General features: G+C 44.0%; 1 protein-coding gene across 2 annotated transcripts; it reads left to right on the forward strand.

The window, feature by feature from the left end:
- Positions 1-1158: 1158 nt before the first annotated feature.
- On the forward strand, positions 1159-13635 carry SINHCAF (SIN3-HDAC complex associated factor). 2 transcript variants are annotated; one of them, XM_088448748.1, is made up of 6 exons: positions 1159-1295; positions 7718-7868; positions 10702-10801; positions 10965-11094; positions 12629-12779; positions 13152-13635. In XM_088448748.1, exons 1-6 carry the CDS (start codon positions 1160-1162, stop codon positions 13267-13269), a joined length of 786 nt encoding a protein of 261 aa, XP_088304874.1. In that variant the 5' UTR covers position 1159; the 3' UTR covers positions 13270-13635. The 2 variants fall into 2 exon arrangements, with proteins under 2 accessions (XP_088304874.1, XP_088304875.1); XM_088448749.1 differs by having other exon boundaries at positions 1223-1295; positions 7737-7868.
- The last annotated feature ends 9041 nt before the right edge of the window (positions 13636-22676 follow it).

The raw sequence follows: 22676 nt of genomic DNA on the forward strand, positions 1-22676 counted from the left end.
TATACTTCCTAATATCAGGAGGCTGGTGGTGCACCCCAGGAGTACAGTCCTGGGTACACCCTGGACAGATATATCTGTAAATGATGGTCGTTCATACACACTGAACGGCCATCATCTTCCAGGCAGCCGTGGGTTCCTCTGACAAGGGGGCGGGTACAGGGGCGCCTGTATACACTTCCTGATGGACAGATATGTCTGCGGATATATCTGTCCATCGGAATGGGTATAATATATCCATGCTGCTGGCGGTTCGATTCCCATCACCGGCAGCCCGACAGGAACAGAGTGCGACGCAGCGGAAGCCCGACAGCGCTGGAAATCCCGATCGTGGATAGGTAAGTATCCACTAACCTAACCCTCCTTAGGGGTGCCTAACCCTAACTTCCCCCATAAGTGCCTAACCCTAATCCCCCCTCTAAGTGCCTAACCCTAACCACCCCCTTCCCCGCTACCTAAACCTAAGTCCCCCGGAGGGGGTGCCTAACCCTCCCTCCCCCTAGCCTAACCCTCCCGTGGGGGTGCCTACCCTAAGTCCCCCCCGGGAGCCCTAAACCTAACCCTCCCCCCCCTGCGGCTGTCCACTCGCGGCGCCCGGCATCACTACAATCGTGATGCCGGGCGCCGGTGAAATGCGGGCGTCTACATCTAGACGCCCGGCATTTCACCCATGCCGGGATAAGACAGTCAGGAACCCGGCAAGTTTGCTCATTTTTACTTTGTGAGGCGCCGCGGAACCCTTGTAGCGCCATATAAATAAAGGATAATAATAATAATAAAAATAAATACATAAAAAAAAAAAAAAAACACTATCAATAATACTGAGTGTTATTCCTACACTGCCTGTCCAGAGCAGCACCTCAGGCAGGAGGGAGAGCACCCCTTGGCCTGATGGTCCAGGACCAGATTAGTCAATGGGCCATAGCTGCAGTACTACTGTAGGGTCATGGATGGACCAACCACAGCTTTTGTTGTGACTCTCTGAGCCTGGAGCCCTCCTCCTGCTCCATGTTTGGCCAGCCCCACAGGCAGGCAGGCAGGCAGGCAGGCAGTGCCATGGCAATGACAATAATACCCCCTCCCTCTATCTCTCACTTTTCCCGCCCAGACCGGCTGCCATAAAAGGACAATGGAGAAGCGGGAAGGGTGACGTCACCCACGCATGCAAATCAGCTTGATTGAGGAGAAAGAGAGCGTGGGAACCGCGCATGCGCCCTGGCAGCAGCATCTCAGAGGTGGCCTGGGAGAGAGAGCTCGCACCCGGAGAACGGGACAACATCGCGCCAGCAAGTGTGCAGGTAAAGTGAGACCCTGATGGCTCCCGGGTCGGTGCGTTCTGCCGTGTGCATGGTGTGCGCTGCTCCGCACTGTCCTCCTGGCTGTGTCCCACTCACAGCTCCTGTGTCACTTGTCAGCACGTTTCTGCAGGGGTGCATGGGCAGAAGTTCTGCAAAGTGACTGCTGGGGCCATTACTGCAGCTGCTGGTGCTGCTGGAGGGGGTGCAGGGAGCGCTGCAGGGGCCATGTGTCTGCGCTGCAAGTGTGCTCTGAAAAGTGTGCTGTGGTGGGTGGCTCTGCACGCTGCTCCATTGTTCCATTGCTGCCACTGGCCGGGCCTCCTGCCGGGGGTGTCACACTCTCCTGATCACTGCTGGGAGTTGTGGTGCACACCAGGGGAACATGAGCATTATTTTATTACATGTATTTTTAACGATTTTTTTAAAATTATTTTTTAGGGGGATTGACACCCCTAGATTTGCAGTAGCCCCCCCCCCCCACCTACCATACTCTGTCATCTCTGCATTATGCCCTTTATTGGGGCTTGGATAACCTGAGCCCTGGCTAATGATGGACGTTATCCGGTTTCTATCCAGTATCACACTTTGTGCAGTTGTAAATGTTCTGCCCCACACGTGGTGTTACCCCCCTTCCCCCTGTGTATGGGGGTGTCCGTGCTGGTGGGTGGTGGTGCCCACCTTTTCCCCCTGTGTATGGGGGTGTCCGTGCTGGTGGGTGGTGTTACCCTTTTCCCCCTGTGTATGGGGGTGTCAGTGCTGGTGGGTGGTGGTGCCCACCTTTTCCCCCTGTATATGGGGGTGTCAGTGCTGGTGGGTGGTGTTGCCCACCCTTTCCCTGTGTATGGGGGTGTCAGTGCTGGTGGGTGGTGTTGCCCCCTTCCCCCTGTGTATGGGGCTGTCAGTGACTGCAGATGCCTTGTGGGTGGGCTGGCTAAGGATGTTGCACGTAGGCAGAGCAGAGATTACCCCCTGACACTCACCCATCCATCACATGTCACCTCCTTCATATAGCCGTTGCCTGCTGTACCTGATACATTGTATCTCCCTGTATGTTACCAGCTGTACCTGATACAATGTTTCAGATGAGCTGGTTACATACAGGAAGACAATGTATTTATTTGTATCCCAGAGGTCAGCCCCCACTCCCCCATATGCATGAGGGGGGATTCCCTCCTCCTCCAGGTCCATGCGGTCTCATCTGATCCCTCAGACCTTTTAAATGCTTCAGTAAAGTGAGAGGTCTGTGGCCCCTGTGTGATGAGATGGCTTCTCTGTATATTAGTGCAACACACTGGTAAATGTTTCTGGATGAGATCTCATCTCTAGATGATATTTACGTACCCTGGTAAATCTGGTCATGCTGCTGCTATCCTCTTTGTCAGCCCCCCTCCCCCCTTGGACCAGAATTATTGTGGAGGATGGTGATTTTGGCAGAGGTCTCTATATATGTTCAGCGCTATTACTGGGGATCAATACAAAAAAAAAAAGTTGTCAAGTTCTTCCTCTGTGATATATGGACAAATCTCACTCCTTAGTTTAGTTAAAGAAGAAAAAAAATAAATTATTTTTGTTATCAGCTGGCTGCAGGAGTCTTGAGTCACATGTGCTGTGGAGGGACTACAACTCCCAGCATACCCTGCTAACCTCCAGCTGGCATAATGTTTGTTTGTATAGCGCCTTTCTCCAAGCATGATGGGCTGAGACTTGTAGTTCTAGAGCGGCACACATCTCCTAGCCAGCTCTTGCGCAGTATTGAGGCGGACCGCCCTTACAATGTGTTCAGTCATGCTGCCATTTTTACAGTGCATTACCAAAGCATCCAGCCTTTATAGAGCTTATCCACCATAATACAGCCGTGCACATAGAACATTCACTTCAAACAGATTAACTTCCTTCTGTGTCTGGTGTTCTAAAGAAGGCAGTCACATCTAACCACATGAAATTACTTGTGTAAAATAAATACTGTATACATATTGTGTTTTGTGCCAGTCATTCGCAGAGTCTCTCGCTATTGTATATGCCACATGTAGGTACATGCCCAAGTCTGGCTTGATCTCTTGTTGAGGGGTTACGTGTATTGGTGGCAACACGTGGAAGAGTCGCGTCCTCTTCTTTGATCTCCATACAATTTGACTTGTTCATTTTCTGAAAGTTTGCTTCTAACCGATTATTGCTATTTATTATTTTTTGGGGGTTTTTTTTGGTCATTTGGAACTAAAAAAATAAGTTGTATACTATATTTAATGTTATAATTAATTTTAATAAATACCCATTGCTGGTGCTGTAGGATGATTAGCACAATATTTAGGAACTATTGCTATTGCTAATGATTGAGTGTTTATAGTAGATTAATGTCTTAAAGCCCCCAGACAGACCCAGTCGCGTCCTGAAGAGCAAATAAAACTAGATTAGTAGTGAAAAAATGCACTAGGTGTGAACGAGCCTTAAATATTGTCTCGGGCTACAAAATACCAGCTTACACTTCGGGGACATTGTGGCTATAATAAATAGTAGGTACCTTTTGTATCTTAGCTGCGCTGACCATCTACAGCAATATAGTTCATTTGACACCGTGATGTGTTTTCTCAGGGTGTGGTATATTTTGCTGGCATAATGTTAACATGTTCTCAGTGTCGACAATGGCATAATGCTGACGTTGCCGGAATGTCACCACTGTGAATGATGAGTCAGCTTCTTGACCATTGGATCTTCGGTTCGATCCTACTCTAAACCTAGCCCTAAAATGCAGTGTCGGCATTCTCCGTGTCGGCACGTTCTGCCGTCTAAAGTTTGGCAAAGGCAAGATGTTAATTTAAGAGAAATAGACCCTATCTTGAAAGCTACAAAAATATGCATTATGCAACTGAAAGATGCACCTGCTACTCATTTTAAAAATCTCAATCTACATCTTGCTGGTGAATGGTCAGAGCTTAGAGTAGTAAATTGTTCTGATGCTAATGCTACTGCCTTTATGAAAAATATCTATGGAAAATACATAGACACACTTATTAACCACCTAGAAGCAAGATTTCCAGACATGCCAATAATATCCTGTTTTTTCACGAGTTTTCAATACAGAGAACCATGATCAAAATGAGGCTTGTGAGATTCTTTGAGCATTATTCTAAAAATGGAAGTACCGCAACCTTAAACTATGCAAATAGTAAGCTAGAATGGGCAGTTGCATCAAAATTATTTGAACTAGAATCCTACAAAAATCTACATTCAAAACAAATAATGCATACATTTTCAACAACAACTGAGCTCAAAGGGCGGAATTCAATTGATTATTCCCCCCTTCGCACCCGACAGAGCTATTCTATTGTTGCTCCTGTCGGGTGCGATCAGCTGTTAGCGCTCAATTTCAGCTCGCATCCCCAGAGGGGTGTGGGCTGAAATCAGCGAAAAGTGTCCTGTTTGGGCGCCCAAACGGCACTTTTCGCGATCGCGCCCAGCACTTTGGTCGGGGTTAGCCGTTTTACGCGACTAAACCCGACCACTTTGGGTGCGATCAGCGTGAAACGCTGGCACAATTGAATAGCGGCCCGCGATCTCCTGTCACTTTAGACGGGAGATGCGGGCCGCAAAATCAATTGAATTCCGCCCACTGAATCTTTTCCAAATTTAACTAAACTAGCTTCTATTGGACTGACCATACCTGTAAGCACAGCTGAATGTGAAAGAGGATTTTCTATTCTAAAACGAATTAAAACCTGCTTAAGGAATCGCATGAAGCAGAGCACACTAAATAACCTGATGCCGATTTCACAAGGGGGACCAGATCCTACAGACTTTGATTATGAAAAAGCTGCAGATGACTGGGCCTCGAAGAAGAAGAGGAGAATTAATATATAAAGTGTTATTTCAAGTTTAAATCATTATAAGGCGCCCTTATAATGATTTAAACTTGACATAACACATTTTATTATTGCAAAGACCCCCCACCCGGCTACTTCTTGATGCCACCCAGCTAAAGAAAATTCTGAGGAGGACACTGTTACTGCATACCTGTTTCTTCATTACACTGTAGATTATAATGTAGAACAGTTTTATATAGGTGTGTCTATATAATGCAGGGGTCTTGCACACTGTCTCTGCAAGAGAGGGGATAGAAATAACCCTATATTTATGCAGAGCTTCACATTGTGCAGGGCTTTCCAGCGGCTGTTTAAATTGTCTGTACCACGGAGGCCGGGACTGTGGTGAATAAATGCTATGCCACCTACAGGCACTTATGAGACCAATTAATGTAACAGTGGAATTTTAGACCTAGGGAACTGCCAGGGTCCCTGTAGGTGCACAGAGGCCAGAAAGTGCACAGGGACTGTATGCAGATAGTACCCGGATGGGCCGATGCCCGTCTGATCCTAGACCTTATTAAAAATGTAGGTCATCCAGGAGCCAAGCAGCTGGTTCTCTGTTTGTTTGTGGTGCCCAACGCGTTACTGATTCACTGGAGCCTTCTGTTGCTGGATGGTATCTACAGCAGCGGCTAATTATTTATTATTATTGTTGTGTATATACAGTATAGCGCTTCCACATTCTGTTACTGTACAAGGACTATATAATCATTACTGTCCCTCCCCCAAGGAAACTTATTCTGGAGGAAGCCCACCCAATCACTGGGAGAACACCCTCCACACAGATTGGGCTGTGGCTGGTAGTTAAACTTGAGACCCCACTGCTGTGAAGCAAAACTGCTAACCCTAATGCTACAGTGCCAATTGTGCTGTACCTAGATAGACCCAGTTTTCTTTATAATATTTTTTAAGACTCAGCCATGATTTGTGTCCCGTTTGTGTGTGACCGTTATATATTCGGTAGAATATGGCCTGGTTTTTTTTTTTTTTTTTTTTTTTGCAGCAGTAGCATTTTTAAATTAATTACAATACAATGTGTTTATATAATGCTCATAGGAGGGAATTCAGTCGTTTTTTTTTTTTTTTTCATGCCCGTTCTCCCCTCTAAAGGAGATATGGAATTGTTTGCGCCAAGGTGGGCGAGTAATTGGGTGCCCATTACTTATTGCCATGTCGCGCTCAAATTTACCAGGTTTAGACACTGTGCGAAAAGTCCCGTACTTTTCGCATGCCGGTCTTTTCGGCAACATCTCTGCTGGTTTTCCATGCGAAAAAGTATCGCGCTAATTCAATTAGAAATCAGCGACAACGGGACACGGCGAATTTGAAACTGTCAAAGTGCTGTCTGATTTGGGGAAATCAGCCTGACCCCCCGCCCCCACCCCCCCGCCCCCCCCAAAAGATGCACTGACATAGGGGATGACTATAAATACCCCCGAGTAGGCCTTGTGAAAGTATTTGGGGTACTTAAATGCTCTCAATAGCTGCTAATTAGCGTCTTTGCAGAAGTGGTGAAGAATAGCATTTAGAAGGTTGTTTTTATTTATTTATTTGTTTTTTGCCGAAAACAAGTAGACCCAGCAAATCTGGGGTACACAGGGAGCTAGCATGTTTTAAAAAATGTGAAAAAATCCACCTGCTGCAAGCACCTGCAAACTTAAACACCTGGGGCATACTAGGGGACCACCCTGCAGTCTATTTCGCTAGTTTTTAAGTGTCTCCCAACTGTGTACTCTTTCTCCCCCTTTTTCAGACATTTTTTAGGGTGTTAAGTTTTCTTCTTTTTTAGACCTTTTTTTGACAGTTTACCTTTCGGGGGCGTGTCCCAAGGGTGCAGGGTGGCTCCCGCAAGTTTGCACTCCAAAACCCCAATTCTGCCCTTTTTTTTGACGGCTTTCATAGGCGAATCCTTTGCCTATTCCAATGCACTGGCGAAAAGTCTTTGGAATTGAATATGGGGATAAGTTTTCGCCGGGCGAAATGATGTCACTGGCGATACTTTTCCGCAGAAACTGGCTTTTTGCCCCTAATTGAATATGGATCCCATAATGTGGATAAACCAGTGGCGGTTCCCAAACTCTTCAAATTCCCAAACGGTTCAGGTTTTAGCGATATCCTTGGTTGACCACAGGTGGTTAAATCAAATTGAGGTACTAAATAAGTCACCTGTGCTCAACCATGGATATCTCTAAAACCTGGACTTTTTGGGAACCTCCGAGCTAATTCCATCTAAAGTACTGGACGCGCTGCGTTTGGGCTCCTACAAGCCCAACTTTTCACTGATTTCTGCTCTCAGGAGGGTGCGAGCAGAAATAATGGTCGCCCATTGGTAGAAACAATTGAATGACACCCTTGGGGCATTCAAAAACTATTTAATCCCCTCCCCTTCCCCCACATAGCGTCCAATCCTGTTTGCTTTCATTTTACAGATTGCACTGGAGAGTAACTGCATGTGTCTTTGGGCAGCACCATTTGGTTCTGTTTTTTTGGCTGCATTGATGTTTAGACCTTTAACAAAAATGTAATTTTTAAAAAAAAAAAAAATTTTTTTTTCTTCTTTAGCTTTTTTTACCTTTTCAAGGAAAATGATTGGATTTTACAAGCCAAAGACTTATAGAAGTTCTCGGGGCTGCTGTATCTGCAAAGCCAAATCGTCCAGCAGCCGCTTCACAGACAGCAAACGCTATGAGGGCGATTTCCAGAGCTGTTTTGGGTAAGGATCCCATGCACCCTGTCTGTGTAATCTGATCGTTATTTAGGCTTTGATGTTACAAAATTAAATTCCTACTGATTTAGGGGGACTCAACGTTGCTTTGCGCAGACAGGGGCTTTCAGAGAAAGGGGCATCATTTACCCAACTTTGTGCCCATGACAGCCGGCTTGCATGTGTACCCTTTACTTTTTGCATGGAGGGCATATACTACACTCTTTTACATTCCATGCGCCTCTACTCAAAACTGTAAATGAGGTGGCAAATTTCTTCCGGATTCACCATATGCACCGAGACCTGTATTTGCAGCGAACTTCAAACCTACCCCATAATTTTAAAATTCCCAATTGTAAAGCACAACAGAATATGCTGGCACTGACTACAGATGGGTCCACCTACATCAGCCTCCTTGCGCGTTAAACAACCCTTCTAGTCGAGCCATGCTGTGGTGTGACTCTGTAGCGCCGAGCGTCTTTTGTGACTCTTTACCTTTCAAAAGCGTCTTATTCACTCAGCGATGCGAATAAATAGCACAAGCCGCTTCTGCTGATTAAAGTGATATGCAACATGTCTGTTCTGTGAGCGAGTGCGGGTGTATCTGCATGCGAAACGCTATGTTAGTGTCAGCGGCTGTAACACTGTCACGTAGTATATTGCATGCAGATACACACACAGAACAGACATGTTGCATATCACTTTAATCAGCAGAAGCGGCTTGTGCCATTTATTCACATCACTGTTTATTTTAATCAGCCGTAGCTGCTTGTACTATCTATTCGCGTCACTGTGTGAATGAAACTCATTTGAAGGTAAAAAGTCGCACAAAAGACGCTTTGTGCTACAAAGTCACATGGAGCTCCCACCTTGTGTTTAGCGACTTGTAGTGCATGGAGAATAGATGTATGTGGATACATCTGTAATACCCCTTTTACACCAACCGAATAACCCAGGTTATTGCCGGGTCGATGCTCTGTGTGAACGGCTCCCTGAAAAATTTCCCGGGTTGGTTTACCCGGGAATCTTACTCTGGTTGAGAGCAGTGTTGAACATGGGTTGTTCCCGTGTCATGCGGCAGTGTGAACGGGTGCTACCCTGCTTATTTGACCCAGCTAGCTCTGAGAGATGCTGATTGGAGCTTCTGGGGCACTGGCAGATGATGTAATTTGTCAGTGCCCTGCAGAGAGATGCACATGAAGCCATCGCTTGCTGGCCTAACCTCCTGCACCACAGCCTGACCAGCAGCCACAAACGCAGGCTGATACACAGCCTGCCATAGCCAGAACTGCAGCCTGCACCACAGCAGCCACAAACACAGGCTGATACACAGCCTGCCATAGCCAGAACTGCAGCCTGCACCACAGCCTGACCAGCAGCCACAAATGCAGGCTGATACACAGCCAGAACAGCAGCCTGTAGCAATGCTGTAATCAGTCCCCACCCCTCTCTTTTGTTGCCTTTTGAGACCATCTTTGTCAGACCTTAAAACAGACCATTTTTAATGACTTCTATAGAGAAAAGCAGGGATTACCCGAGTTCAGTGTGAACAGGGCAAACCCAGGAATAACCCGGGTCAAGTTGCAGTGTAAACGTGGTCTGAAGCAGAGTTCGACCCGGGATTGACCAGTGTTCAAATTCCAGGGTCGGACCTGGGATTTTGGTGTAAAAGGGGTATAAGTAACTTTAATAGTAAATAAGGAAGTGTTTAACTTTCTTATGCTCACTATTGAAAGCTCTTGTTACTGATTTATGTAACTGCAGCGGAAGCTTTCAATATTCAGCATAGCAGAGTACATTTGGCGAGCCATAGAAAACCCCAGACAGCTTCTTTTTTTTTTCCAATTAATTTCAGTGGGGTTCCTACATGTCGCAGTGCTCTGGACACCCCATTGGGAGATGAAATGAGTAGGAGGAATTCTGAGATTTTTAAACCACTCTTGGGGCTAATTGTTCTGCACATGGAAATGCTGTTCAATTAAATAGCCTTTTTACCTGCACACTAAACCAGGGGTTAACGCGCGCTAATCCATTGATTCTGCGTAAAGTGTGCAATCAATGGGTTTTCCCTGTGTTAAAACCCAGAGGGTGCCTCGTCTCGTGGCCGAGTAAAAATCCTCTTCTACGCCTTGACGCGCAGTGTAAACTCTTCTGATTGAATCTGTAAACACCACAGCTAATTGAACAAAAAGACAGTCTAATTCGTGTTTAAGATGAGCCACCAGCACCAATTTCACTCTAGAGTGATCACTCTCGTTCAGTTACAGTCCAAACAAAACAGGTGAGTGTCATACATATAGGTGCTTCTTCGCACAATTCAAAGAAGCAAGTTCCAGAGTCTGAGCCACAAAGCAAAATGCTCGACCCACAAATGAATTAAGGGAGATTCTAGATCCTGCTTAGCCCTTAATTTGCAGATCAAAGTAAGAGTGTTGGGTGTAAGGAATCAGAAGCTCTAACAGATGAGAGTAATACTCCCTGAGAAAGAGGGACTTTGAAAAATAAATGAAATAATAATTTTTTTTGGGGGGGGGGGGGGGGGGGAGTTTCACAAGACCGACTCATTGCTGAGTACTATTATTGGAGTGCACAAGGAACTTAAATCTGAACTACAGATCAAGTAAAACTTTTGCATTTCTTTTCCATTTTTGCATGAGCACCTATATGAATGACACTCGCCTGTTTTGTTTGGAACACTGCTAATTGGATTGCCCCCTTTAAAGCAGTGTCTTCTTAAATTCACCCTATGAAGTGTTATCCTTGGGGCTATAGGTATGATTTCAGTGCGTTCTTAAATCAGTGTCTTTAAAATAATATATAATTATTTTTTTTTTTTTGTTAGGTTGCATGAAGCTCGTACAGGAGACATCTGTAATGCCTGTGTACTTCTGGTAAAAAGGTGGAAAAAACTTCCCGGTGGCTCAAAGAAAAACTGGAATCATGTAAGTTCTCCTTTCTGTGACTATTGTGTAATAAGGACTGCTCTAGAACTAAATATGCATCTATTCGCCAAGTGGACCTGAAGTTGGGGGGGCGTGTGTAGAATGGCCCAGGTTATGTAAAGAGGCACTGGAACTTTTTATATAAAGTTTGTTCTGTTTGCAGGTTGTAGATGCCCGTGGTGGACCCAATCTGAAACCTTTACGTCTCAGGCACAAAAGGATCCGATCTCTTGCTGCGCGGAGGTTGAAGAGACAGCAGATTGCGCAGATGAAGAAAAATCTTTCAGATCACTGTACGTTTTTGTTATAACAGCCACCATTTCCTTTTAAATGGGGTTTCTAACAATAAGATACTACATTAATGACTTTTTCTAAATGCATAGCTTTCTTTCTACCTTGTGCCTGTGCTTTTCAGGCATGTTTATTACCAGACATGGACAGGAGATACTGCTTGCAGGAATCTCTGTAGGTCCCACTGCTGCCACCAATTTTTCAAGGTCGCATCCTGATTCACAACACAATTGTCCTAAACACAAGCACTGGCTGAGTGCTTGACCCTCAGATGCTGCTGTAAGGCTGCTTCAATATTTTAATGTTCGATCTCTGCCATCTATTACTCAAATTGGCTAAAATGTAAAAAAAAAAAAAAGTTTTATATCTACTCTCACTTTGAGACTGCCGCCACTTCCTATTGCCCAGGTTAGGGAAAAATAATTTATTCAGCACTCTGCTTTCTGGTAGTAAAGGGATAACTGTTGTCTGACTAACAGTCAAGGGGTAAAATACTGCGCAGTGTAGCATTCTTACAGTTAACCAAGTTTAGCCATCTTTCTCTTCGGAGGGTTTCTAAAAGTTTCACTCAAAACAGGCAAGAATGAAACTGTTACAAAATAATATTTGCAAAATTAAAGATGAGAAATTTAGACTATAAACTAGCAGTGAAGTTACATATTTGGCACTGGCAAAAATAACATGGCGCCTTATAAGTAAAATAATGTAAAACACAGATATAAACATCTTTGCCTGATGATACACCATCATGACTGAACTGCAGGGAAGCCAGATAAAGTATAGGTGTGTGTGATTTGTAAAAGTTGCTGCAGTGCACATACAAGACCAATTGAAGGTGGACAAACCATTTAAGGATAAAATTACATTGGTTGAGGTCATCTGAGGGTAATCTCTCCAGCCATGATCTTAAGGCCCCCATACATCAGCAATTGATGGCAGCAATCGTGCAATTTGCCATCAATTGTGTATAAAAATCTTTCCCTTTTTCAATCGATTGCAAATTGCACGATTGCTGCAATCAATTGCTGATATATGGGGGCCTTAACTCAAAAGTGCAATTCAGCCAGGGATTACAAGATTTGCTACTGGGCCACCTTGGGCTGGAATGTGAACTTTTCCAAGCTTTTTGATTCCTCTTGACTAGTAAAACAAAGATACTCAAATTTCTGAGAGGTGGTAAAACAATTAGGGTTGCAGCTTTTTTATAATCTTGCATATTTAGAGATTTTTAAAGTTACCAGCTGTACTGCATTTCTCCCACTAGATGGCACTACAAGCACTAAAGTGAAAAATGGAGTGGCTGTCTCTTAATGGAACCAGTTTGAACATATTTTCTGGATTCAATTTAGAAAGCAAAGTGACACTTTACATCACTAAATATTTTTGGACCTACTGTATTGTTACACTGTCATTTTGTGCTGCTTTCAAAGCAAAATGATTTCCACCCCTTGAGAATTACAACATTTGTGTTTTTTTTTTGTTTTTTTTTTAAACCAGTTGCGAGCGTACTGTAATCACCCCTGTCTTATCTTGCAGGCTCTGGGGCGCACAGCACGACCTCCAGCACCTCACCGACACACTCCTCTTCCTGCAGTAATCACTCCGACACAGATACGGACACTGAGCTGAGGACTGCGCACAGCAGAAATTCAGCCTTTTCCTTCCTGGATCCGACGTACTGGAAAAGGTACCAGAATTTAAAGAATGGCCTTAAAATCTGAACTAACCTGATCCTATAATGCTTGTCTCTTGCAACTGTAGTGTTTCTTTACTTCACTAGCTCATTTGTAAAAATGTGAAGACAGTGTGCACTCAGGGGGGTGTTACTGCGCCTCAGTGGTTGGCTCAGGCCCTTCCTGGTGTATTTGTGTGTATGTTGCAGCTTGATAAGTGCACTGTGCTGGCCGAAACATTGCTCACTGCTATAAGTGGGTGTTTAAAATTTACTGAAAGGCCGGTCCCTCCCTACCCAACCCTTTTTAATTTTTTATTTTTTCTCCTCTTTTGTAAAGCAAATTCCATATTATTTACTCTTCCATTCTCCTTTTTCCCTTTCTAGGCAGAAAGTTTGTTGTGGCATTATTTACGAGGGGCGTTATGGCGAGATCCTCATTGATGCCCGGCAGTTTAAACCTTGCTGCAGTAATAAGAAAACAGAGGAGGCGGTAACCAGATGAAAATACCTGAACTTCCTTCCAAAGAACTTTTTTAAAACTTTTTTTTTTTTTTTTATATATATATGCCAGTTTATAACGGTCTGTAGATATATCCTACATGTATTAATTATATTTATATGTACGAGTTTAATGGCTCACGGCATCGGTTTTTATAAGGGTCCGCAGGTTGCTGCGTAATAATGCAAGCTTTTTCTCTGGAAGGAAACTGGAAGTTTTCCCTCTGCTTTTATACAATCTTTCAATTCAAGATCTGGATTGGAACTTGTGTATTATATACATAGTAGTATTTTTATATATGTATATTTACTTGTGAGTTGAGTATTTTTTATTTTTTGGACATCTCTATGGTCGTGTTTTTTTTTGGGGGGGGGGGTTTTAAAGATCAATTGCAAAAATATGAAATTTTATATTTCATCTGTTGGAGGACGGTTGCACTTCCTGGCATTGCCACTGTATTCTAATGAGTTATGCCTCAAGCTGGGTGAAGCACGTGACTGCCAACAGCAGTTTTTAGTAAAGAAGAAGACTGGCTGCTTTTTTGTACTATTTACCCAGTGGATATACAAATGCTGGAACACTCTGTAACGGTCATGGATCTCCCTCTCTAGCCTATCTGTACTCCTTTGTTCTACTCTCCACTCAGGTTGGCCTTGGATGTGCCTTGCTACTACCCAGCCCCATATGGCTGCTGGCTATGCCTTCCTGAGAAACAATTGCTTCCCCATGGATGGGGTTGTATTATACGTTGTGCAATTTGGACAGCCGTCGCTTGGCATTGCACACTGCTTGCCGTCAAAGAGAATTTATTGTCTAGCTGGTGTTCTACCCATCCTTTATAAATAGCCCACATGGGCATTACAAGCATTTTACTACAGGTGCAGATAGGTGAACCCTCCGCTGGATTTTGGGTATTGACTCAACAATTGATCTTGTCTAAGAGTCTTATATTTTCTACTAAGTGCAGTAAATCTAGATAATTAAGTTACAAACTGTTCACCGCACACTGGGCGATGTATCAAAGAGGACATATGGAGAAGTTGCCTGTGGCAACCAATCAGCGTCTTCCTATCTTATAGAATGTGCTTGATAAATGCTAGCTAGAAGCTGATTGGTACAGACAACGTTTCCAATTTAGAAGGTTTGATACGTTGCTCTATACTTGTTCTGCTAATATTGCAGTAAAACCTGTTGCCCACAGCAACCATGCATAGTTTTTCAATCTAGCTTGTTGCTGTTGGCAACACAAATTGTTTTAATAATGCACCATGCTATTAGTCAAACCCGATCATTCAAATTAAGTCTGCAGGTCCCTCTTGCATTAAATGGCTGTATTCTTGGTGATGTCCCTGGTTCCTAATATATTAATTGCCTGTATTCTTGGTGACATCTCTGGCTCCTTGTGGATCTTTGGTGATGTCACTGGTTTCATTGCCTGCATTCTTGGTGACATCACGGGCTCCTCGTGCATTCATTGCCTGCATTCTCGTGATTTATTGGCTTAACAATCACACTGACTTACTCTGCTGTGCGCATGTCAAGCTGTTGACTTCTTTTGGAAGATTGATGTTAAAACTACACATCTGATACCTCTGGGAAACTTCAGTTTGCGGGCAGCTACTTGTGAATTTGGCAAACTGGAAAAGCTAAATTTGTAACCTTATGTGATGCTTTTGTTTTTATAACTCATGTAGCATTTTTCATGTTCTAGTTTATTTTATATATATTTTTTTATTATGATTATTTTGTAATCACTAATAAATATTTTGATTTTTATGTTTTTTGCTTTAAAAAAAAAAAATATAAGGCCTAGAGCAGGAGCAACAGAAAGTAGGTGAGGAGACTATCTATACCATGTTTAACAGCATAAACGTTGGCTCATCACAGCTGATATTGGCACACGGGTAATGGTTTAGGATGAAATAGGAAGAGGAGTATACAGCCCACATATAATCAGGCTTTCCTGAGTACCTTCCTGGCAGAACTCCTTGCCAGTGCTATTCAAGCCACTCTGAATTGAATCGCCCCTGATGTTTGAAACGTGAGTAGTGGGGTAATAATTGTCATGAAACTAAAAAAATAGTTTACTCCCTACTGTAAAAGTTATGTTCTAATCTGTCAGGAGATTCATTTTAGCCATTAAACCTGTCAATATGGTATATATTGTCTTTTAGCCAGGGAATTGGTCATGTAGCAGCATTCTATCAGCAGGGGGCTTATTCGTGATTACTAATGGGCCCGTTACACGCTAGTCTGCGCATGTTTTTACTAACTGACACGTATTAGGGGCCAGACTAAAACTGATTTATACCCCTTTCACACTGCCAGCAATAATGCTAGTTATTGCATGTGAACGTGCAGCAACCCGGGTCACTGTGCAGTGTGAAAGAGCCAGGCTGACAGAAGCCTGGTTAACGAGCAGGGCTGAACACTGGTTCAACCCAGCGCGTGATGCAGTGTGAATGGGTAACCTGGATTGATGCAACCTGGGTCCCGTTCACAGCATAAGAAGAGCTGCTGCTTGGGGATGATCTCATCTCCACGTTCCGGTCCAGGACATGATGATGGTGAAATCATGGACCCAGCAATAAGCCAGGTCGCACCCAGAATGGACACTTGAATAACATCCTGGGTGCGACCTGGCATTACGATGTGAAAGGGGGTATTAGTGTTAACATTATCAGAAGGTAATGGTTGAGTGGCCTATAGCCGAGGTTTCCAAACCCCCCCCCATTACAGACCATGTTTTAAGGACATCCTGTGCTTAAGCACAGGTGACTTAATGAGGACCTCAGTCAATTTGAATTAACCATCTAGGCTCAAGCATGGATATCCTTTTAAAACCTGGACTGTAATGGTAGAGTTTGGGAACCTCCGGCCTATACAATTATTCTGTCATTAAAAGTCTGAGGGCAAAAATAGCTGGGGAGCTTTCCCCCTCCCCAGGTAGGGCATTGGGGGTCTATTTACTAAGCCGTGAAAGGAGGTAAAGTACCAGCTAATCGGCTGCTAACTCATGTAACAGGCTGTGTTGGAAAAAAATAAATGACAGGAGCTAATTGGCTGGTACTTTATTGCCATCCACTTTATCTCCAGCCAAAGCTTAGTAAATAGACCCCTAGGTCATCCAACAGAGACTCTGACCCTGAATGGAGTGTGGCTACAGTATGGCCAAGACACAGGAATAGCAGAGATAAAAATAAAACGGACCTCATTGCACAGTATACATGTGTCGTCTATTAAAACTATATCCTCTATTATGTGTTTAAGGCAATTTTTATAGTATTGTATTATGTAAAGGAACTGACAACGTTAATCTGTTTTTTAGTCATCCCCCTCTTTCCCTGTCATTATATTTATTGCCTTTTTAAAGAAGAAAAAAAAAAAAAACACTAATCACATGTACATAAGTATTCACAGCCTTTGCTCAATACTTTGTTGATGCACCTTTGGCAGCAATTACAGCCTCAAGTCTTTTTGAATATGATGCCACAAGCTTGGCACACCTATCTTTGGGCAGTTTTGCCCATTCCTCTTTGCAGCACCTCTCAAGCTCCATCAGGTTGGATGGGAAGCGTCGGTGCACAGCCATTTTCAGATCACCAGAGATGTTCAATTGGATTCAAGTCTGGGCCACTCAAAGACATTCAGAGTTGTCCTGAAGCCAGTCCTTTGATATCTTGGCTGTGTGCTTGGGGTCATTGTCCTGCTGAAAGATGAACCGTCGCCCCAGTCTGAGGTCAAGAGTGGTCTGGAGCAGGTTTTCATCCAGGATGTCTCTGTACATTGCTGCATTCATCTTTCCCTCTATTCTGACTAGTCTCCCAGTTCCAGCCGCTGAAAAACATCCCCACAGCATAATGCTGCCACCACCATGCTTCACTGTAGGGATGGTATTGGCCTGGTGATTAGCAGTGTTTGGTTTCCTCCAAACATAACACCTGGCATTCATGCCAAAGAGTTCAATCTTTGCCTCTCATGGTCTGAGAGTCCTTCAGGCGCATTTTGGCAAACTCCAGGCGGGCTGCCATGTGCTTTTCACTAAGGAGTGGCTTCCGTCTGGCCACTCTACCATACAGTCCTAATTGGTGGATTGCTGCAGAGATGGTTGTCCTTCTGGAAGGTTCTCTCTCCACAGAGGAATGCTGTAGCTCTGACAGAGTGACCATCGGGTATTTGGTCACCTCCATTACTAGGGCCCTTCTCACCCGATTGCTCAGTTTAAATGGCCGGCCAACTCTAGGAAGAGTCCTGGTGGCTCCGAACTTCTTCCATTTACGGATGATGGAGGCCATTGTGTTGATTGGGACCTTCAAAGCAGCAGATCATTTTTCTGTACTCTTGCCCAGATTTGTGCCTTGAGACAATCGTGTCTGAGGTCTACAGACAATTCCTTGGACTTCATGCTTGGTTTGTGCTCTGACATGCACTGTCAAGTGTGGGACCTTTATATAGACAAGTGTATGCCTTTCAAAATCATGTCCAATCAACTGACTTTACCACAGATGGACTCCAATTAAGCTGTAGGAACATCTCAAGGATGATCAGTGGAAACAGGATGCACCTGAGCTCAATTTTGAGCTTCATGGCAAAGGCTGGGAATACTTATGTACATGTGATGTCTTGAGGTGCATACACACGTAACGATTTTTTGAACGATTTAACGTTATCGTTCAATCGTTGAAAAAAATAGTTCAGTTCCTGAGTTATAACGATAAACGATCATTCATGCGCGTTCCCGTTTGTAGTTCATTCTGACTGACCAACTGAACGATTTTCATTAAGGGAAGTTACAAATATCATTTGTAGTTAAAAAAAAATCATTCATTACACTTTAAAAAAAATCTGACAAAATCGTCCAGAAAATCATTGGTAACAAAATCGTTGTCTGTGTATTCAGCTTTTAGTGTGTTTTTTTAACATTTTTATTTTTTTTATTAAATTTGCAAAAATCTCATCTTTTTAAACGTTGTCATCATGAGGTATTGTGTGTAGAATTTTGAGGACAAAAATGAATTTATTTCATTGTGGAATAAGGCTGTAACAAAACAAAATGTGTTTAAAAAAAAAAAAAAAGGAGTGAAGCGTTGTGAATACTTTCCGGATGCACTGTACCTCTCTGGCTAGGTCCTGCCAAGTTCTCCTCATCTGTGAGGTCCTCCGCTGGCAGCGACAGGTCTCCGGTGTTCTGCGCTTGCACGATGGTCTGTCTGCACATGTGCATGACACAGGGTCCAGCAGTGCCTGGAAGGTTTTTGTTGGTTGCCAGCAATGGGGACCACATCACTCTCGCCACGATGCTGGGACAAACAGCCAGTGTCAAATGCAGGATTTTGAAAGGGGGTGCTTCCAAATTCTTGGTTACTGAACCAATGAAAAAAAATCTAGACATAAATGGATAGAAACAGCATAGGATTTAGGACAACTACAGAAAAATATACCACTAAAGCTGACCACACACTAGACCGACTTTCATCCAACCAGCCAACTAGTTGATTGGTTGGAATGAAAATCTGGTAAGGTATGGGAGTAACTGATGATCAGCAATTTGCTCCTAAATGCCAGAAAACAGATGAAAATGGCGTCAGACAAGTTTTGTTATTTGTTTGACCTAAACAATTTGTTCAAACAACAGTTTTTGTCCTTTTTCCAGCATTTGGGAGCAAATTGCTGAGTGTCATTTGCTTTCATACCTTACCAGATTTTCATTCCAACCAATCAACTAGTTGGCTGGTTGTATGTAAGTTGGTCTGGTGTGTGGCCAGATTTAGCCTATGACCACACACACCACCGCGTGCGCGCGGCAGGTGTGTGCTTCCCCTTCCCCCAGCCAGGCATCGGGAGCTGCATCCAATGCCTGGCAACCATTGAATTCCTGGTATTCAATGGAAAGAGTACTTCCATTGAATCGGAAACATTGATGGTTGCTAACCATTGGCTTCCGATGTCCATCCCTATAATGGGCCAATATTTGCGAGAGGCGGCGTGATCATGGCACCAGTGGTTCTCAACCTCAGCCCTCAAATTTTCCTAACAGGTCGTGTTTCAAGGATTTCTGTATGTGGGAGCAGGTGGGATGATTACTGGCTCAGCAACATTGATGAGATCACCTGTGCACGATTAAGGAAATACACAAAACATGGCCTGTTTGGGGATACTTGAGGTCTGGAGATGAGAACCACTGATTGAAAAGCAAAACCCAGGGGTGTACTACATCCACGGGAGCTGTGTTCAGCCTTGCCTCTCCCCTAAAAACACCCTTTAAATTAGGGGTGGGCAATAAGAGGTTTCCCAGACCTGCCACAGTTTTGCTATTTGACCATGTTGCAAGGCATGCTGGGATGTGTAGTTCAACAGCTGGAGGGCTACTTATTTTTCACCCCTCCCTTAAATGTTGTAGGTACCCCTCTGGTTACTTGTGGCACCTTCTAGTGAAGCAAATCTCACAACTGTCCTGGAATTGGGGGCCTGATTCAGTACGGATCGTTATTGCGAACGCAGCTCCGTAATCGCACGCAGGTCTGCTGTGAACATATGCTAATAAATGCAATCGCAATGCCGTCTCTCACCCAGCATAGAGACACCCACTGCCTCCCACTACCACTTTCTCACATCCGTAATACTTTGCAGTCCTGTGTAGACATCGGTACCATCAAGGCACATCGGGCCGTCATGCATGACCTGATTCAGTAACTTGTCGCAAGCAGTAAGTACTCAAGCTGTGTATGCCATCGCATTGCCTAATTTATGCACGCCCATGCAACGGCGTTCAAATGGACAGGCACGCTGCGTGTCCACAGCCACTCCCCCGTCACCACCCCCAAAACGCTCACGTCCCGTCACTCTCACTCTGAAATGGTTTAGTGTGTTCAGCGTGATCGCAGTGCGATTGCAATTCAGCCTCTGCGCAGTGCGGTGCACGTGCAGTTCGCACCCATCGACCGGTCTGCGTATGCTGTTCCAATTACGATACATGCTGAATCAGGCCCTGGGTGCTGATCTGCATGAAGCTAGGACCATTCCACTTAAATCGGGCAGGTGGGAGGTATGGTATTGCCCTACACCAGTGTTGGCTAACCTTGAGACTCCAGCTGTTGTAGAACTATATATCCCAGCATGCCCTGCCACAGTTTTAGCATGCCCTAATAGCAAAACTGTAACAGTGCATGCTGAGTTATGTAGTTCCATAACAGCTGGAGTGTCACGGTTAGCCAACACTGCCCTACACCGTATTGCTCTAGTATGAGTGGCTCTCTCCTAACCTTTCTGTTTGCTTTTTTTTTTAGAAGGATCATGGTACTTCTAGAAGCTCACCAGCAGAGGTCGCTGATATGCCGGAGTAGTGGAACAGGGAGGGAGCCAATATGCAATCAGGAGTCCAGGACTCCTTCTCTTGTGTGGTGCAGACATTAAGGGCCATATTCAATTTAGGTTTTGAAAAGTCTGGACTTTTCGCACCACATCGGAGGTTTGACAGGGGATAAAGTATCGGGCACTTGCCCGCTTATCCTCGTATTCAATTCAGAAGTTGCGGAATCGGGACCCGGCGTAAAGGTAAGTGGTGAAAAGTCCTGTAAATTTTTGGGAATTCATCCTGACACCCCCCCTAAAGATGTCCTGACATGGGGGATCACTATGGGTGCCCCCGATTTTGCCTGCTGAAGGTAATCAGGATTTTTTAATAGCCGCGGCAGGTGCATAAATGCGCCTGTGAAGAGTAGCATTTATATTATATATTTTTTTTTTCTGCTAAAAATAACTATGCCCATCAAATTTGGGGTACATGAAAATGGGTGTCAGCATATCTTTAAGTCCCTAAAGTTATTTTTTAAAAACTCTTAAAAAATACATCTGTCGCGACCAACCGCATTCTTGAAAACACCTGCCGCATACTTGGGAAACTCCTCTCCCCAACCCCGCGCCCCCCCCCCCCACAAATTGATTTCGCTAGTTTAGAAGTTTGTCCCCCCCAATTTTTTTTTTACCCCAAAATTAAAGTACCTTTTTTGGGGTGCCTCGAGGACTTTTTAAAACATTTTTTAACACAGAATACTTTTAGGGGACTCTCCCAGGGGTGCAGGCTATTTTTTTTTTTTTTAAGGCTGAACCCTAAACCCCAATTCTGCACTTTTTTTTACCACGTATTACCTGGAGAAAAGTTATCCCCGTTTTTTAACAAAGACTTTTCGCACCGGCGCAAAATCTTTTGAAATTGAATACGGGGATAATTGAAATAGACGAAATTTAAGTTAACGGCGATAATTTATCGCCGATAACGGACTTTTCGCCTCAAATTGAAAATGGCCCTAAGTTTTGCAGCAACTGTAAGTATCAGAAATGTGCTGCGTTTATTAAATGCTTACAGGAAGTTCATGAGATCTGTTCTCAAAAAAAAAAGTAAATATTGGCAACAACTTGTAGACTCTTTAGATTATTTGAAACTTCTAAAACACCATTCTATATAAAAATCCTTCTCTAAAAAAAAAGTATGAGAACTTTTTCTTTATAAAACTGTACAGAGCACAAAGCAAGGCTTGTATTATTCTCCGTTCTCCTGGTTCCAGGATGAGGGGTTTCTTAAAAGAGGAAAGTCATGGAGAAATTGCCCATGTTCCATTTATCCCTTAGCCTTTTGTAGTTCACACACATCACCACGTGGTGGTGCTATTTCACTGCAAAACATTTTAATCGCAACTTGGGAAAGAAGTTAGTGGGCTTATTTATTTAACTAAAAGTTTGGTAGATCTGTTTTCACTGACGTTTTGTTTTGATCATGCCCTAAAAGCCAAGGACAGCATGGTTGCACAGTAGTTGGCATTACTGCCTCACAGTCCTGAAATCATACAGTAAACATGGGTTTAGCAGGGGCTTGCACACCTATGGTGATTGATGGCGGGTTCTAAGTTCAAAATACAACATTTACTAAAGGCTGGTTTCACCAAAAGACAACTCCCCATCGATCGCCATTAACTTCTAAATATTGGTAGAACCTAGGGTTGTTGGTAGGTTTCAGCAGTCAGTGTGATGGAAGTCAGACCACACCAGTGCTTAAAGTGGTCCTAGAGACCCCCTGCAGACTATAAATATATCAATTTGTGCCCTCCCTCCCTTTTTCAATACTGCAAAAATAAAAAAGGGCGTGGTAACAGAAGAAAGGGGCGTGGTCACACAATAGTATCCCCATTTCAAATTACGACCACACAGTAGCACAATCTTATTCACATTACACAGCACATAGGGCCTGATTCACTACGGATCGCAACTGCGAATGCAACAGCGATTACGCACGCAGTTCAACTGGGATAGTATGCTAATTCATTGCCCTCGCAGTGCCGCCGCAGTACTACATAGGGACGCCCACTTTACCTTCCACACATCTATAACGTTTAGCAAGACTGCGTAACCATCGG

Source organism: Taudactylus pleione, unplaced genomic scaffold (assembly GCF_031769625.1).
Source record: "Taudactylus pleione unplaced genomic scaffold, aTauple2 ptg000465l, whole genome shotgun sequence".
NCBI lineage: Eukaryota > Metazoa > Chordata > Amphibia > Anura > Myobatrachidae > Taudactylus > Taudactylus pleione.